The 17,502-nt window shown below is 37.3% G+C and overlaps 1 protein-coding gene across 4 annotated transcripts in view; it reads right to left on the reverse strand.

Annotated features, from left to right (window-relative positions):
- The window catches only part of FRY (FRY microtubule binding protein), a 158,689-nt gene that overhangs the window by 23,832 nt on the left and 117,355 nt on the right, over window positions 1–17,502 (reverse strand). For 3 of the 4 annotated variants that reach the window (XM_041487219.1, XM_041487221.1, XM_041487220.1), the window contains exons 45-53: window positions 15,857–15,954; window positions 15,597–15,767; window positions 10,062–10,202; window positions 9,137–9,316; window positions 8,280–8,441; window positions 7,455–7,529; window positions 6,237–6,407; window positions 4,143–4,151; window positions 307–507 (exon numbers count right to left, since the gene is read on the reverse strand). In XM_041487219.1, coding sequence (XP_041343153.1) covers window positions 307–507; window positions 4,143–4,151; window positions 6,237–6,407; window positions 7,455–7,529; window positions 8,280–8,441; window positions 9,137–9,316; window positions 10,062–10,202; window positions 15,597–15,767; window positions 15,857–15,954 — 1,208 coding nt within the window. The remainder of the gene's footprint in view (window positions 1–306; window positions 508–4,142; window positions 4,152–6,236; window positions 6,408–7,454; window positions 7,530–8,279; window positions 8,442–9,136; window positions 9,317–10,061; window positions 10,203–15,596; window positions 15,768–15,856; window positions 15,955–17,502) is intronic. The other variant, XM_041487222.1, reaches the window with a different exon arrangement.

The following is a 17,502-nucleotide window of genomic DNA, read 5'->3' on the forward strand; positions in this document are numbered from 1 at the left end:
GAAAATCTGACACCATTTACCAACCTGGCATCTTGTTCTATTTCTTTAAGCATTAAATACATCAGAAATATTTACTATTGGACAATTGTCAAAAACTGTCCCTTAATAAAAAAAGGCAAATAATAAGATCTGATGATTCCTGTGTTTCAAACTTTGCATAAAAATTCCTGTTTACCTTTGCAAATAAGGGAAAATGCACCCACTAATTTCAGCTCATTAGATTGCACCTGGGAAGAGGAAACTAAAATCCCAGCTCATTTAAACCCACCCCCCTATCTTTTCCTAAATTTCAAGTTTGCAACTTACTAGGTCTGAGTTCTCCAAGATTTGGCTGGTGGTCAGGTCCTCCTCCTCTGATGACTCATCTGAGTCCTCATGGTTCATTTTGTTCAGGCTGGGTGTGCTCCCTGAGAGCTGGTTCTCTTCCATCAGCTGCATGTCACACTTGTCCAGGCTGTCCAGGGACCGTCTGCGCACTCCCCAGTTGAAGTTGTCCATGCTCTCACCCTGAAATCAGACAGAGGGTCAGCTTGCTTGATATAAAAATAATCATATGCTAAAGTTAGCTCCAGAAATATATTTAAAATATATAAACTATATAAAAATATAGTAAAATCTTGAAATAAGCATTATCTTGCTTGTTCACCTGGAGATAAGAGCAGAAGCATGGAAATGGCAGTTAAATGAACACTCAGTCTTTTCAGTATTAGATATTTTTCATGCATTCGCTAATTTAAGAATTTGTTTTGGTAAGTCCACATATACACACTCCTCAATACCAGTAGAGCAGTGATTCGCAAAGGAAGAGTTTGAAAGCAATTTTAAAGGATTTTTTTCATGATGTTTAAAAGTATTAGAAGCACAGATCATACCAATGGTTCAATTGCAAAACTTATGTTAAAGATTTTAGATTCTTTGCTTTATATATATAACCATAACAGTGAGTAGATTTGAACAAACCCTTGCTTTACACAAAAAACGTAACATCTTAAGCAGCACACCTTTTAAACTTATTCTAGGCCCACATTGCTTATTCTTTAATCTACTTGAATTATTTGAAACTATATTTTGGGAATAGCCCGATAAGCATTGCCTGTGATCTCACATTTTAAAAAGGACACAGTCAAATGGACCAAGCATTTTATATTTATCAGACTTCCAGTTCTGATCCCACACACAGTTACATAAAGCTGAGTGCATGAAGCAAATGATGTAACCATTTGCTTAATGGTTAGGCTGCTGAACTGATAAAAAGATCACTTGATTTCTTTCATGTGTAAAGATGACAATTAGTCTTCCACCCCTTTTCCATTTATTTACTGTATACTGTATATATTTTCCAGTGGTAAGGATGACTTTTCCCTGATTGCAATAATCTCTCACTCCCTTCCTCAGTCTAGCCAGGCTCCTCTCTGGCAAATGCAGGACCACATCCACAACTGTCCCTGCCATGGACCTCCAGGGGCAAAAGGGGCCTTACATAGCAAGAAAGGTCACCCCAGAAGTATTCAGATGGAGTTTTGGGTACTTTACCTATAGGAAAGCCCTCAATTCTGCATCAGCATGAGAAAGAAATTTATAGAGAAAAATGTTTCCTTTTAAGGTTCAGGGCTGCCTGTTTTAAACAAGACTCTGTAAGTTGCAATGCTCTTAAGCAAGTCAATTGGTGAAAATTCAAGCTGACAGTGATACTTAAATATTAATTTGAAAAAAACATAGTTCTGCCTAAAAATTAATATTATTATCAAATAACTGATTGTGATTATTTCCTGGGTTTATGCGGATCAAAATTATGTGCAATCACCGAGAAAGGTCTCAGTTCAGTAAGGCCCCTTAAGCAGAGCTGTGGTTTTAAACACTTGAGCGATGCCCTCTTGGGACTACTCAGACATTTACTGAATGGGTACCAAACTGCATGATGTGCAATGAATTAAACTGCAATCTTACCTCCTTAACAATCAACACACTTGCACAAATTGATCTTATTTTGCATCATTACCATTTAATGCAATGGACTATAGAATTTGAATAGGAGAGAAAGTTCAGTTTCATGACATTAAGCTCACTGTTTCATGAACAAGTATGATGAAAACAGAAACAAATATTTTTTAAGGAAAAAGACAACCCTTGCAATTCACAAGAACATTTAAAACTAAGGAATGCACTATAACGAAGCGAAAATGAAGACGACATTGCTATGAAGCCTGACACGTTATTGGAAGAACCCTGTGTTTTTCACCCTGGGACTGGTATCATATGGTAGTTTTGGGTGGAAAGAGAACAGAACACATCTGAGTTAAGAAATTAGGCCTCTTTAAACCATAAAAATGACTGTTCAGTCCCAAGCTATTTATTTTAACAAATTCTTTGGTTGTCCATCCTCCCCCTCAAAGGCTGGAGGACACATGCAGCAACTAGACATCCTCCACAAACACATCAATTACTGAACTAACAAATCACAAAATGACATAAATAAGCAAGCAAGCAAAGATGACTGTCATCACACCCTTATCCTCATGATGCCTAGTAAAGCCATCAGTAAATTTAGCAGCCCATGTCTATGGGAATATTTCATGTTGCAGTTATATTCTGTAGTGCATTAAGGAAGGAAACCAGCAAAAAGATGAAAAATAAAAGGGACACTTCCAGGGCATGCAGTTAGAAGGAGTAGTGAAATAAATGTGAGGGGAAAGGGTGAAAGAGATGAAACACTATAACTCAAATACCCATAGCATTTGGATTAGTGTAAGTTTGCTACAGGGGCACCCAGAACCATCCTGAATTTAAACAAGAGGTCAGCACATCCCTATGAAGATGGAGTTGTTTTTGTAGTCTATTTAGCAATCTTTCTTCCACATTAAAAAGAAAGAGCAAAGATGTATTTGAGAAGCTGTTCATTTTTATCTACAGCAGGAGCAAAGCCATCTCCAATCTGAAAAGCCACCAGTGGTACACATCAAGTCAGAGGAAAACAGTCACATTATAAGTGTATCTGGCCGGCAGGGAGCAGGTACCACACAGAACTTCTACAGTCACCACCCTCTGGTAAAGGAGCAGATGTGCCCTTGCAGCTACTGCAAACTTTACAACAGCCCAGGGGAAAGGAGAGACAGAAGGGAAAGTAGTCCTGTGTGGGGGAGAGCAGTAAAGCTCCTCCACAGAGGCAGTAAGAATCATGCAAAACCTCTTTCACACAAGTTTTCATCCTTAACTGTGTGGACAAAGTATGCAAAGTTAATGGAAACACTCAAATATTGCAAGGCGTAGACAGAAGCATTGTGGAGCTACGCAGTAAGGCACTATTTCCATATGAATGTATCTCTTATAGCACAGGCATTTTGAGACACAGATTTTTGGGGGTTGTGTTTGCATAATAACTGATATACAAACTATCAGAAACAGATATGCAAAATTCTGTGGTTGCTGATTTCTGTATTATTTGCACAACTCATTAAATTCTCTATCATTTCAGTTCTCTCTATGCATTGACAAACTAAAAATTTAGGCCCCAAACTGGCAATGACTGATGTGTCATTTCAGTTTTCCTCACAAGGTAAATGACCCAAGAAAGTTGGTCAGACCATACAGCTGTATTAAGTTAAGCTGTAGAAATTAATTAATTTATTCAATTAAATTGAGTCTGATAGCAATAATGTAAACTGACTGAGGTCTCATATGTCAGCTTTAGGAAGATGCTAACAGGAGACAATATGCCACAACAGAAAATGTAGAAATTATATATAATTAGCCCCTAATAACAAATGGCCCAATGGCCCATTATCTATAGATAATGAAGTTTCTACACATTAATCATGCACAAAGATAACACAAGGGGAAAAGGCTCAGTTTGAAAAACACCTATACTAGAATTAAGATATTTTAAAATTTGTGAAGACTGTTGAACATGTCAAAAAAAAAAACCTTAAAATGATGCAGAATTTTTGAAAAAGACCTCCAAAGTATTTCTAATACAAGACGAAAAATGAAGCACCTGTCAGAAATGCAAGCACACACTCACACACTCACCTACGCACACACTGAAGGGGGGAGGCAACAGCAAAACTATGATGTTATTCTACAATATAAATTTGCAAGAAGGCATAACATATGCTGGCACATCTGAGTTCAAGTAGCATTCTTACCTGAAGTTCCTGGGTAGCAGATATAACAGATAGAAAAACAAATAGAAAGAATCTATGTAAAATCACTGCATCAAAGACATCATAGACAAACATTTGCCTACAATTTTAACAAATATTATCACACAAACTTCAACTCTACCTTTTAAGTCTGAAAATAACTATTTCTTGCTTTCACATCTTTAGGAAATTTCAAACAAGTATACCTTGTGATCTGGAGATGATCCAAGCATCACTGGCCTGTTAAAATCATAGGCACTTTTTTGAAGAACTGATGTTGCTCTTGCTAGCTTTAGTTTTCTAACACTATTTTTTCATTTTTATGAAGATACCACACTCATGTAAATGTTACAGTTTCAACTCAGTCATTAGAGAAGTAGCCTTTTACACTAGGTCTAAGTTTATTTTTAAAATAGTAGTAAGCCAAGTCTGAACTAAAATTTGGAATGCAATCCATGGCAATTAAAAAACCACTAAGTGAAACTCAACATTTTTAATTTTACTTCACATAAAACTAGAGAAGCTTGGTATCTGTTCCATGACCAACTTAAGACCACAAGGATATCAATTAATTTAGGCCTCAGTCTTGAAGCTGGCCACATGTATAGAAAAAAATCTTTGCAGAGTCAGAGTCCATGAAAGTAAATTTATTTTAAAAGGAATTGTTGTGCACAATTATTTATACTCTCTATATAATTTTAACTGGTGAAGAGAAAGAAGAAATTCCTGAATTTCAGTAGACAAAAAATTTTTGAGTGATCATCAAACAAAATTGCAGTCCTACTTTTCTGAAAGCTTTTAAGACACAGAAATTATGGCAGCCAGTGTATTTTTGCCAGATAACCTGGCATTATTGTTTTATCATCAATCCTTGTTTGGAACGTTGAAGCTCCTTCAATATTTGTCTAATGTATTTTCAACCATTGCTGCCAACTACCCTTTCAGATTTTTTTTGTGGTTTTTGTTTTTTTTTTTTTAGTTGCTTTTTTTTTTTCCTTAGCAAAGTCATGTGTATCTGTGAGCCAAGACTACTAATTTTGATACAGAAATTCCTGCCTTGGAAAAATAAGGACTTTGGGGCTTTTTTTTTTCCCATTCCTTCATCCTTTCTCTTCATTGGAAAAAAAAATTCAGATGCACATGAGTTCACATCTGAGTGTTCTGTTTACCTTAAAATTATTTTACTACTGTAATATAAATAGGTAGAAAAAGGAATATTTATTCCTGTACACATGTTCTTCTCAGGGTTAAGAGTGATGACTGAGAGAATTCATGTTAGAAACAAGTCCACAATTAAGACATCTGAGCCTTAAGTCCTTCAAAAGAACTAATAATTTCTGAACTTTTAAACAGCAACAAAATTGTTAGACTTGTTTGGCAACAGATATAAATTTTTGGTCTTTCCTGATCAAATAGAAAGAAATACCTCAAGTCTGATATTAGCAAGGTTAAAGGGTGTAGCCCCCAAAAATTTATCAGTTCTTCAAATTTTTCCCTTCAGCAGTTTCAGCTCAAGGTGAGCTGACAGCCTTCACCTGTCAAGACTTGATCTGGGTGCTCAGGATTTTGTTCAGCTCCTGCATGAACTGATGAAATCACAGACACCTCAGCTGTGTGGAAGGTACATCTCTAAGTGATTTCATCAGCAGTTGCAGGAATAACAGCAGCCTGAAGGCCTGAATTAATGTTTCAGAGGGTTCCTTATGAATCAACAGATTTGGAACAATTTCATTTTATACATTTTTAACCAGCAAATATATATCTTTTCTTAACAATCTAAATCTTTACAAAATGTATTTAAAATAAGTTTACTTAAAAGTAAGTTCACCAAAAAGGTACTAGAACAGAGGCTTTATTTTCCACTACCAGTTTTGCAGTGTTTCCTAAAGTAGATTCAGAAAGGAAGGGTGTGGTAGTCTTTTTACTGTTACGCTACTGAAATAAACACTAAGTGAAGATCATAAATAATCTGAACTTAGAAGTACATTTATAGATACACAGTTAAAGTTTTATGTTACAAGAAGAGAAGTGTTTAGCAGAAGGAGTATAATAAAAGTGTTTTAATAAAAAAGCTCTTTCAGAGAAAATATACTGTACCTCCCCATCTTCCAGCTCAACATCTAGGAAATCAAAGTCCCTAAAGACTCTGAATTGCTGTTCACTGTTGGAATCATCCATGTTCTCCTGCTCCCTTGCTCCGTCTTCTGAAGAGACCAAGCTCGTCTGGTGCTCAATCAGATCCAAATCACCACAGGAAGAAAAAATCACCTACAATCCAAAGGATTTCTTTTGTTACAAACTGTTCCCTCTGGTTGTTTTTTCCTAAAAGCTGTAATTGGTTATTCAGAAGACTGTATTTCCAGTACACACCTAATTCCTTCACTGAGTATTTTTAGAACACTCTTTATTATTTATGTTGGACAGGTGCCTTCAGATTAAACTTGTACAAAGAAACAACTTCATACTGTGGGAACACATCCAAGAATATTACAGCTACCTCCTAATGGCTGCAGATTGATGTTGCCTGGATGTTTGTATACATATATAGGAACAAAATTCAGAGAACTTAGCATAGAAAACACTGTCAAGGGGATGATACAGTAAGTTCATTAAAAACCCCCCTCCAATTAACAAGTTGTTAAAAAATATGTCAAGATTAGAAAATACAAGCTATAATTTTTTCTTTCCTACTGAGTATACTTGTATCTGCAATTTAGTTGCACAAATTAAACAGTTCCCGTCTTGCAGAAACAAAGGACCTGTTCTCCATTATACAAGTGATATATACTATGTTCAAAAACATTCAGAAGATTTTTTTTTCCTCTGGAAAGCATTTAATAAATATTTTAAGAGCTTCTCACCCTGGGTGATCAATCACCCTTTTCCTGGCACCAGGTAACACTAGTTTTTAAAGAGTAACATCAGAACTAGTGTCTAATGGAAAAATCAGACACACCCTTTCCCCCCTCATTTTATTTATGTAATATAATTTTTTACTTTATAAAGGCTCTGGATTGTTAATACAGAGGTTGTTACTCTCTACTCACTGAGATGGTTTAAGTAAAACCTACAGCATCAGAGGTTCTCACAGGAAAACCACACATAGCTCCCAAAGTGAATCTTCTTTAAGTGAAAGGGCCATCCACTCCCTGGTCCATATGCTCAGAAACACAGCCTGGACCAGTGCAAAGGACAATGACAGCAGTGGCTTCAAACCTATGCAAATCTGGTCAGCAACTCTGGGAGACACAGTTCTTCACTTTCAATGCTTAGGACACAATGAAACAAAAAACTGGTCAATACAAGGCTACTTACTGAAGGGTTTTTACTCAGCCCAACTTCCTGACCACACAGGGAAAGGACATGCACCAGCTTTTCCTTTGTCCTTTTCTAGAAAACAAGATGTTTCTCAAGTGAGCATTTTTTAACCACGCATTCTCCCTGTGGCTAGAAACATACATTAGCAATTTTTAATTAGGAGAGGAACCAACCAAAGAATTAGTCATTAAATGCTCAAAGGATTGCTTTCAGACCAGCTATGCATCAAGGAAACATAAAAATAGCTGTTAATGATTTTGCTGTTTATTATATTTAAATTAGTCTATAAATTCCATTGAGTATATTAAGAAAGCATTGGCTCATATGCATCACTTCAAAAAGACAGTTCAGAAGCCTAAAATTAAGCACATGCATAAATTTTTTTTTTTTTTTTTTTTTTTTTTTTTTTTTTTTTTTTGCAGAATTGGGCCTGAGTCACTGCTGTATAACCTGCTATATCAAAAAAGAAAAAAGAGCAAAAAATAAGTTTACTCTGCATGGCTTTATTTTAACTGGCAGATAAACAAAATCATTAAGGTAATCAAATATTACTTCTACGAAAATTGTAATTTTTATTGACTTTCCCAAGGAAACAACTTTAAAAGTTGCACAAGCTATATACCCTTGCTAAAATCTGAACTCATGCGTCGTGTTTACTTAAATCTGACCTCTTAAGAGGTCTGAAAGAGATGCATTTCCTGCAAGCTGAAAGAAAAGCAGATTTGGGCTAGAAGATGGACATAACTCAGTCCATTTTTGAGTCCAAGAAAGACACTCAGCACACAGGGTCTGCAACTTGCTAATGAATAGTAGGCTACCTACCTGAGAGTACTGGGGTCTCTTCCAGCTCACAGGAACAAGGACATTGGAGTTAGATCCTGATGAGGTTGAGGAAGTGCTTCGGGTGACAGCCATTGCCCTGGGTTTGCCATCTCGCCCAGAAGAACTCTGCAGCTCATCATACCGCCTCCCAATAATTGGAGTCTTAAACAGAGAGTAATTATTCAGTAGCACCCTGCTTCAGAATGAACTTAGAAGAGTCATATTGCTTCAGTTGGAAGAAACATGATTTTGAAGATCATATACAGGGATAAAACAAGGAGTACAGAAAATTTCACATCCCTTGGTATGTTTCTTATTTTCCACTGTGTATGTCTGAGTTGCAACTGCCATACTTGGTAGCCAGAGCTTATGTTCATGGATAGATAACACTCAAAGCAACTGCCACACAAGTTCCTGACATAAGAACCAGCAAAAACCCAAGAAAGCTTATGAAGTTAATTTCAAATCTGCACTTCTTGCATATTTTAAATTTTTTTTTCCTAAGAGTGCTGAACACTTTGTCTCTTTTCCAAAAGGTATTGAAATACTTTCTTGGATTGACAATAGAATGCTCAGCATTTTCCAGAACTATACTGACAGGAAAGCAAATAGCACCATATGCCTTTTTATGCTTGCATTTCCTTTTAACCTCAACAGCTCACTATTATCTATATGAAATAATCTATAATCCTGCAAACAGTTCTGCAGCTTCTTAACAATAAAGTGAATTGCCCGATAAAGTCACTAGGACCATTCAGTTCTATGAAGTTACAAGGGTTTGCAGGATAAAGACTGCTGTAAGAGAGTCCAGTGAGAAAACAGAATTAAGGTGTTAAGAAACAAAACTACAAAAATACCTCTGAAATATCAAAATGAAACTCCAAAGTCTTCCCTGGTAGCTCCTTGGAGGCACTGTTCCACACTCGATGTATTTCCATTTTTGAAAGATCACTATGTTGATAGGAAGGTAGAACTAAACTGGCAGAACGAGAAACTACCAATTTCAGGATATTCAAGGCTTCTCTCCAGTGAATGCTCTAGAAATAATATATTTACTCAGCAAACAGAAAGTGAGATTCACACACATTCAAGATTATTTGCTTTTTATAGCTGTATTTTTTACCATGTAATTAAAATGCAGAATTGGAATATCCATATTCTTTGTCTCTCTTGCCCAGTGACAAAGTGTGCATTGCAGAATAATTTCAAAATCAGAGACCAAGACCTGCCTAAGGTGTCACTGTTAGGGAACTGGCCCACAAGCTGGGAGACCTGTGGATAAAGCCAACTTGGCAGAGGATTTAAAATCTCCTACCTGAATGTCTTAATCAGTATGAATAAATGTAAGGGCCATAGCAGAATCCCCATTTAAAAATAAAGTGACTTGACATGGATTTTTACCTCTGTGAATTCCTAGTACTCCCATGTATTTTTCACTTGTCAAGAATTAGGTACAGAGGTCTCTGAAGAGAAGTGCTCATGCCACACCTCCCTTGTGCTAGTAATTAAACAATGGTCACTCAGGCTCTGAGTGGCATTAAGGTTGCTCTGAGGTACTCCAAGGCCGAAGCCCAACCTTCCCCCACAGTGAACACACAGCCAGGCATCTTCTCTGGGGATGCACAGGCTATGAGACATCAGGATGTTTACAAACTTTGCACCACACTAGACACTTGCAGCCCCCCCTGCTAATCTAGTCTTAAATTCTTACACAGAAAATCAACTTAGGAGACTAAATGAGGCTAAATTCCTATAATAATATAAAAACAATATGATATTTACCTGTACGTATTTTTCAATTGTTTTTAGCACTTCCATGTTAAACTGCTTCACAGGAATAGCAGACAGGTCCATATAACTAAGAAGACTGTAGATCATCTGTAAGAGGGACTGTTGCATACTAGGAAGGCCCTTTTCTAGTAGCTTTTAAAAGAAAAATGTGAATACAACAAAATTTTGAGACATTTCTTCTTAAGTAAAAAGCTACTAGTTTCACAAGCAATTGTACTCTTTATCTCTCTTCATTCACTGATTTTGTAATGCCATTTTACAATAATTTCACAACTGATGATGATACAGGCATGAAGCAAAAAAGAGCTTAAGTTGGAAGCCAAATGCCAGCCTGTTATATTTTATATATGCCTGCCCTAACTGATCCAGAAAACACATTCAGCAGTTGAGCAAACTGGTAGGTAAAATTTACACTGTAATTGGGTAAGCACATCCAGTAAAAACAGGGGAGGATCTTTTTATGTCTACATTTGCTGGAAGTCAGTGAGAAAAAAGAAAACTTACTGAAGAAACAAAACTACTACTGGTCAGACATCAATAAATATTTATCAAATATATTTCACTGCCAGTGCTCACTGGCTTTAAGTGCCAAAGAAACATTTTCTGTTTACGAGGAGGTGGAGACCCTGGCCCATAGGGACTATTACTAGAGTGATAGTACTGTAGAGAGTAATACAAAGAAGGGCTTGATCTAAATCCTGGAATTTTCAGACACCTGAGTGTAGACCCTGGAATACCACAATGAACCTTGGAAATGCTCATAAATATGTGTGACAGTAATTCCAGAGGCATACAGATAGCCATGATTTGTTTGTATATGTGTGAAATATCTCAGCTGAGAATTTCCTGGCAGGCAGCATATTCTTTCACTGTCCCACCCCACAAATTTCAGAGCCAATCAAATGTTTTCACTGGAGGTTATCAGAGCCTCAATACTAGACACCATCCTCCCAATTCAGGCTGACAAAAAAGTTCTAACACTGGCTATTTGAGTTATTGGATTCTAGAATATGTGTGTGAAATATCTCAGCTGCTAATTTCCTGACAGGCAGTATGTTCTTTCACTGGTGACAGGCACTGTCCCACCCCACAAATTTCAGAGCCAATCAAATGTTTTCACTGGAGGTTATCAGAGCCTCAATACTAGACACCATCCTCCCAATTCAGGCTGACAAAAAAGTTCTAACACTGGCTATTTGAGTTATTGGATTCTAGAAAAAAAAATTGCTTATAAAAACTCTAAGCTGCCTCCTGCCTTCCATCAGAGAAAAATTCCAGTTCTTACTCAAGTGGCCTTTAGTAATTTTTATATATCCTTCTAAGGATATAGAAGGATAAGGTTCCTGTTTTTATTGAATGAGAACATTTCATGCCAGTGCAAATGGAACCTATTTTATCCCACTAAATATCTTCTGATTTCTTTCATCAGCAAAAGTGAGTAGCAATTAGTGATTCATAAAACAAAGCGAGCAAATTCCATTAACAGCACAATAAAGGAAACTCATTATACTTATCTATTCCTCTACAAATAGACAGGAAGAATTTTTAAATTAAAGGTTTGGCAACCTGCTTCAGCCCGTAGACACTGTCAGCCCCTCAAATATCTTTACTGAAAATGTGCTTAGCGATTCTTTTTCAAAACAGGTTTACCAGGGTTTTTTTGCCTTCTATTAGGATCTTGCAATGGAAAGTCTGATTCCTCATTCCAAATAGTTTATGTGATGCATGCAGCACATCAGCCATTTCAGTGCAGGATTAGAAGAAAGTATCTGGATGACAGAAAGAAATTTTTTTGTTCTCTGACAGAGGCTACTGCATCAGACAATCCCTTTTGGGATAGAAAAATGAATTCTTGGGAAATAATGGGAATTTTGTCTCAAATGGTGTTTAGAAAGCTGTTATAGGAACCTTATCTCTGAAAGGTTGTAATTTCCACTGCAGTTTGTATAAATTTGTTGTCAAAAGTATTTGTTGACTGAAACTGCTCTTGGCCCTTAAACCTGACATATTTGTGGACTGTGTCCGTTCTCACTTGCTCAGATGAATATATGTGGCGGTTGGCAGTCCAAGTGTGTCCTTAAATACATAATGAATTTGCAATAAGAAAGAGTATTTCTGTTTAAAAAAAGAATAGCAGCTTTAACATGCCTTTAGTGCAATATGAATTCTGCTGCTGCCAGAAGTAACAAAAATAGCAGCAAGATGGAGTAGTGGTAGCAGATAATCTGGATAAGAGAATTCCAGACAAAGAGTTTCCACGGTATTTGTAGAAAGAAATACAACCATTCTCAGAATTTGGTTTTTTTTACTCTTGTACATATGACCTGGTTTGAAGAATTGTGGATTCCTCTCTTGTTCTGTGTGGTAACTATTGGAATCTTATCTGGGCTCAGGAATCCACGGTGCATTAGCAACATTTGCCCTCTTCCTGAAGCAAGAACTACCCCAGAATGAAACGGAGAAGAGAGCCTTCTCATTCAAGGGCTGTCTGGGCTGCTGGGGTGCTACCACAGGACACAGTTCCCTGTGCCCCTCCCGATCTGGCAGGGGCTGTGAAGAGGTACCCAGCTCTGAGGCAATGCCATGCAGTCAAACAAATGTTTTGAGGAAATAAAGAGGGCATTTCAAAAGCCATGTCTGAGAGACAAGCCATTACTCAGATTAAAGCCTTATCTAGGGCGTGCTTCCCCTTGCAATACAGATGGTTTAGTTTCTACTCATTCTTTGGTTTTGAACAGGTTATAAATGCTTACGTTTTTATCACCATCTAACAAGGAGGAGATGGAAAAATCTACCATAAGCATATTACTGTGCACTATGGATTCTTGTCCTTTCTTCTCTATTAATAGCATTATCTGCTTAAGTTTGAACATGATCCTGGACTTAATGAGTCAGCAGTTTAACATGACCCATGTCAATTCAGATATGCTCCTCGAATAAGTGTGTTGCCATGATTAAAGTTTAAATTTCAAAAATTAATGTGAAAAGATCTAGCATAAAACCAAAGTTTTCAATATGTTTGTATGCTGATCTGATTTTTGTTGTGGATGTTGAGAGTTCTATTGCACTACTGAACAGTGATTTTTCCTCATCTGTAGACTGAGACCTCCCAGTAGTTTTCTAGAAGTAATTATAATTTTTCATGAATGGAGAACATGTAAAATTAAGTAAGGAGCACTACTTGTCACTGCGAGATTTGGATAATAACAGAGCTCAAATATTTTATTTTGTACTGGAATCATACTCCTTGATGACTTGCCATTGAATAGGTTAAATACAAAATTTTATCTGAATGGCAATAATAGAAACTTCTACTTTGTGCTGAAAGCATTTGTTTTCATAGTCTTAATTTGTGGTAGAGTGTCTCCTTCTGAAGCTACACCTGTGTCTGGAAGGGTCACTGTTGCAATACAATTTCCTTTGTTACTCTTAATCACTGCCTGTCTCACAATTTCTCTCTGTTCCAAGTGTTGGGGACTGAACCACGATTGTTAAGGCTCGAGGCTGTTTATGGCTTTTACATTCAAGTGTAGGTTGCCCAGAGGGGCTGTTAATCTATTTGGATTTATCAATTGACAGTATATCCCACGCCTGGTTTATAGGAGACAGGGACATATTGTTTATCCTGGCCTGGGGATTAACTAAGAAAAGAGGAAACATTCTGAAAGCTGAAAAAAAAAAAAAAATTCAAGACCACAGCAGGCTGAATGAGATGGTTTCTTGTCTTTTGCTACACCACCAGACTGGCAGCTACTCTATGCCCATATAAATATTCTCCAGACATGACTCAACAGAGCTGTACTGAATGTAAATACAGAGAAAGGAAGTCAGCGCTTACAGTTCTGTCATCCTGCTGCTGCTGGTGCTATGTGAGGAATGTGTTTAATTACAGTAAAAAGCCTGCCTGGCTTGCTGTTGATACAGTAGGTGGTGCCAATCTACAGCAGGCCATGCAGAAAAGAGTCTCCACATGCATGTCTCAACCCATCTGAAGGGGAGCAGGATCAGGAGCAATGACCTTTATGGTAGTGGTGTAGCACTAGCGACTGTACAGAGAGCACTGAAGGGAAAATAGAGGAGCAACTGCTTTCCAAAGGCTGGGAAAGCAAAGGAGAAAGAATTTGAACACTTACATCTTAACAGCATTTCTTTATTACAAATATAGTTTTAATAGCATTTTTTTATTAGGCATACAAGCTTCCACTGTGAAGAAGACACTTGACTCTGGAGGGTTCAATGTCATGAAGAGCTCTTCATTTGAAGAGCTAATAGCTCTCCAGAATATTTGAACTTGAAAAGAGACTGAAAATCCTCAAGGTCCTGTTCAAGGTTCCTACAGGAACTAAAGATCATATGTGATTGATGACTTAGAGCCCCCATGTGCAAGCAAGGTGAGGAAGCAGCTTGATGTAGCAGGGCCCAGTTTGCTCTGGAGCCTTAAGTGAGTGTGGGAGCAGCACCTGGCTTTTCAGGCTCTTGCAAATTTGTGACTAGCCAGTATCAGAGATGCCTGAGTGTTTTTGTAGATCCTTCGGTAGGTGCTAGTTAATTTATGTAGAGAGGTGGGTGTCAACCCCTTCTCCAGAGTACCAATTGATAGTATAAGAGGAAATGGTCTTAAGTCAGGCCAGGGAAGGTTTAGATTGACTGTTTGGAAAAATGCCTTCAGGAAATCTGTTTCCCAGCATAGGAACAGGCTGCCCAGGAAAAGGGTGGACTCACCATCCCTGGAGATATTTAAAAGATGTGTAAATGTGGCAGTGAGGGAAATGGTTTAATGGTGGACTTGGCAGTGTTAGATTTGGGGTTGGACTTGGTGATCTCAAAGGTTTTTTCCAGCCTAAAAATGATTCTGTGATTCTGTGAATGCAGAACTGTCTTCTCCCTGGATGAGAGGGGACACTGAAGGCAACTCAGTAGGCAAGGGATAAATCTAAGAACCCTGTAATAAAATGTTGTCCTGAAAGTGATCTGACAATGGGAGGGGTGATATCAAGCAGCTAAAGAGCAGAACTGAACCTTGGAACCCCAGTAACAACTCTGCATCAGCACTATACTCCACAAGTGAAAGACATCAGGAGTAAACAATGAACACAGGAAAACCTTTGCAGCAAGATGATCCCATTCAGTGTTAGAGGAATGCATACAAATTTGTATCAAGAACCAGATCCTTATGTAACAGGGGGTATCTTATTATGCTGGAAAACCCATTGTGGAGTTAGTCTTCTGATTTTCATCAATGGGATCTAAATAAATGTCCAGTTTCCTCTCACTTTCACAGTGGAAAATCCAACTGGCTAATGAAAGAATCTGCTTTAAGATGTATCAGCTTTTGTTTTAGTGTTAAATATTTTTTAAAGTAATTCTATTTTTTTTTCTGCCAAATTCTGCTTTTATTTTTTAATTATAAATAATTTAATTTTAATTTAATTATAAATAACAGACGCAGTGTGCTGGCACATTTCATCTCTTTGGACTGCTGGGCAACAGAAGAGTTAGAACAGTGAAAAGTTATTGAAAACTTACCTCAGCCAGATATGTAACCATACTCAAAGTAATATCAGCAAATGCTTCATGAAGGTAACGGCAAACCACATTTACCCAGGTAGCACAGTCCCTTGTGTAGCTGTGTGTTTTATAAAGGGTCATGACATGTGCAAGATTTGATAGCTTGGGATTCTTCTCTTCCAAACAAACCTAATTAAATAGAAACACCAAAACATATCAAGAACAAGGCAACTGCATTTACAGGGTTTCAGGATGTACAAAACAAATGATTTTCATACCTGAGCAATCCTTTCGGCTATATCTTTACAAAACTGGTTTGGGCTGTCAAAATGCTGAATTAAATGGGGCAGGAGACACAAAACATTGAGGGGAAATCCTAGAACAAGAAAATAAAGAACAAAACATATATTCTGGGCAGCAAGAGCCACAGTGATCTTTAAATTGGTGTTTCATGGGAGGTCACAGTTTCAATATTACACTAGCCATAAACTCACACAGATCCTGCCAAGTTGGTCATACCACTGGCCACACCTCATTTGTCTGAAAGGGGCCTTAATTTGAAAATCCAGTATGTCATTTAAGCAACAATACTCTTGTAAAGCATGAGCCTATTTCTGCAAACACTACTGCATATTTCTGTTAGAGATAATTTTCATCTTTTCCACTTAACTGGTTTATTGACAGCCTTAACCAGTGGCATTTTCACTACAGCTGCTAAAACACAAGAAGAAATTCAGTGAGTATTGATTAATAAACAACTGTTCTGGGCAGCTGCCATGCACAGCTTCCACTGTTTTACACTGTTCAGGGTAATAACAATGCACCAAGTTCCAAGTGCTGTAATTAGCTTAAGTGCTGTCTGGAACTGGGATTCAGATCTTCTGCACCAACTCATAGCTCGAAGTGGCTGATGCAATACCTGCAGCAGCTGTAAAAGAGAGCTGTAACAAATGTGCTCTAGTTCAGGTGGGAGCTCAGAAGTCAACTAATTGTAGCTGGACACAATCTGCTTTTTGAAAAGAAAGAATTTGTTCTATGAAAATAATTTTCTAACCATTCATTCCCTCATCATTAATTCCCTCAATTAAACAAGTTGCTGAAATTAGGAACATGGTTTCCCTACTCCTCCTTTGTATTCAGGGAAAAGGAAAGATACCTCCAGATGGTACTGTCACAGTATGAACTGCCCAACCAAAACCTGGAACAAAGGCACCACACAGGTTCTTAGAGATGGGCAGGCTGTTCATGGCATTCATTCCTTTACTCTGTGTCTAGGCTTGTTATGACTAAGTTGTAAAGCCTGAACATTTGTCTTAGTGTCTGTGTTTTTGACCAAAAGAGAGGAGTAAAATTCTGGAACAATGCAGAATCTCACTTCAAGAAATATAATTAAGAAGTGGCCACAAACTCAGCTAAATAATGGGGAATTTCAAAATTCTATCATCCTTATAACCCAGGCCTCTCTCCTCACTCACTATTGTGCTCTTGTAGTTTATCTAGAGTGCACAAAAGTTTTTGATATTTATATTTTTAGAGAAAACACCACGAAACACTAACTTAAAATCAAGCAGTTTGACATAGTTTGAAAACAATTGAACAGAAAAACTGACCAAAGTAGGTAATAGAAGTTTTGACAGTATCTCCTTACATGTTTACTTTGTCACCAGTCAGAAACTTTACATAATGCTAAAGACCTAGAAATTAAATGCTAAATAATACATGATTTCTCTCCTTCAAAACCTTGCTGTGCAATGGATTCACTTTCTAGAAACAGGTCATTATTTCTACGAAATTACAAAAAAGCTCACCCAGCTCAAAGCAAAAGTACATTATGCTATATTCTAAGAGAAAGAAAAATTGCTATTTTTGGTTTTGTTCAGATAGCTGAATGAAGTCTATGAAGTCTATGAGCAAATGTCCAGAA

The sequence above is a fragment of the Pyrgilauda ruficollis genome, unplaced genomic scaffold, assembly GCF_017590135.1.
Source record: "Pyrgilauda ruficollis isolate IOZ18807 unplaced genomic scaffold, ASM1759013v1 scaffold8, whole genome shotgun sequence".
Classification (NCBI taxonomy): domain Eukaryota; kingdom Metazoa; phylum Chordata; class Aves; order Passeriformes; family Passeridae; genus Pyrgilauda; species Pyrgilauda ruficollis.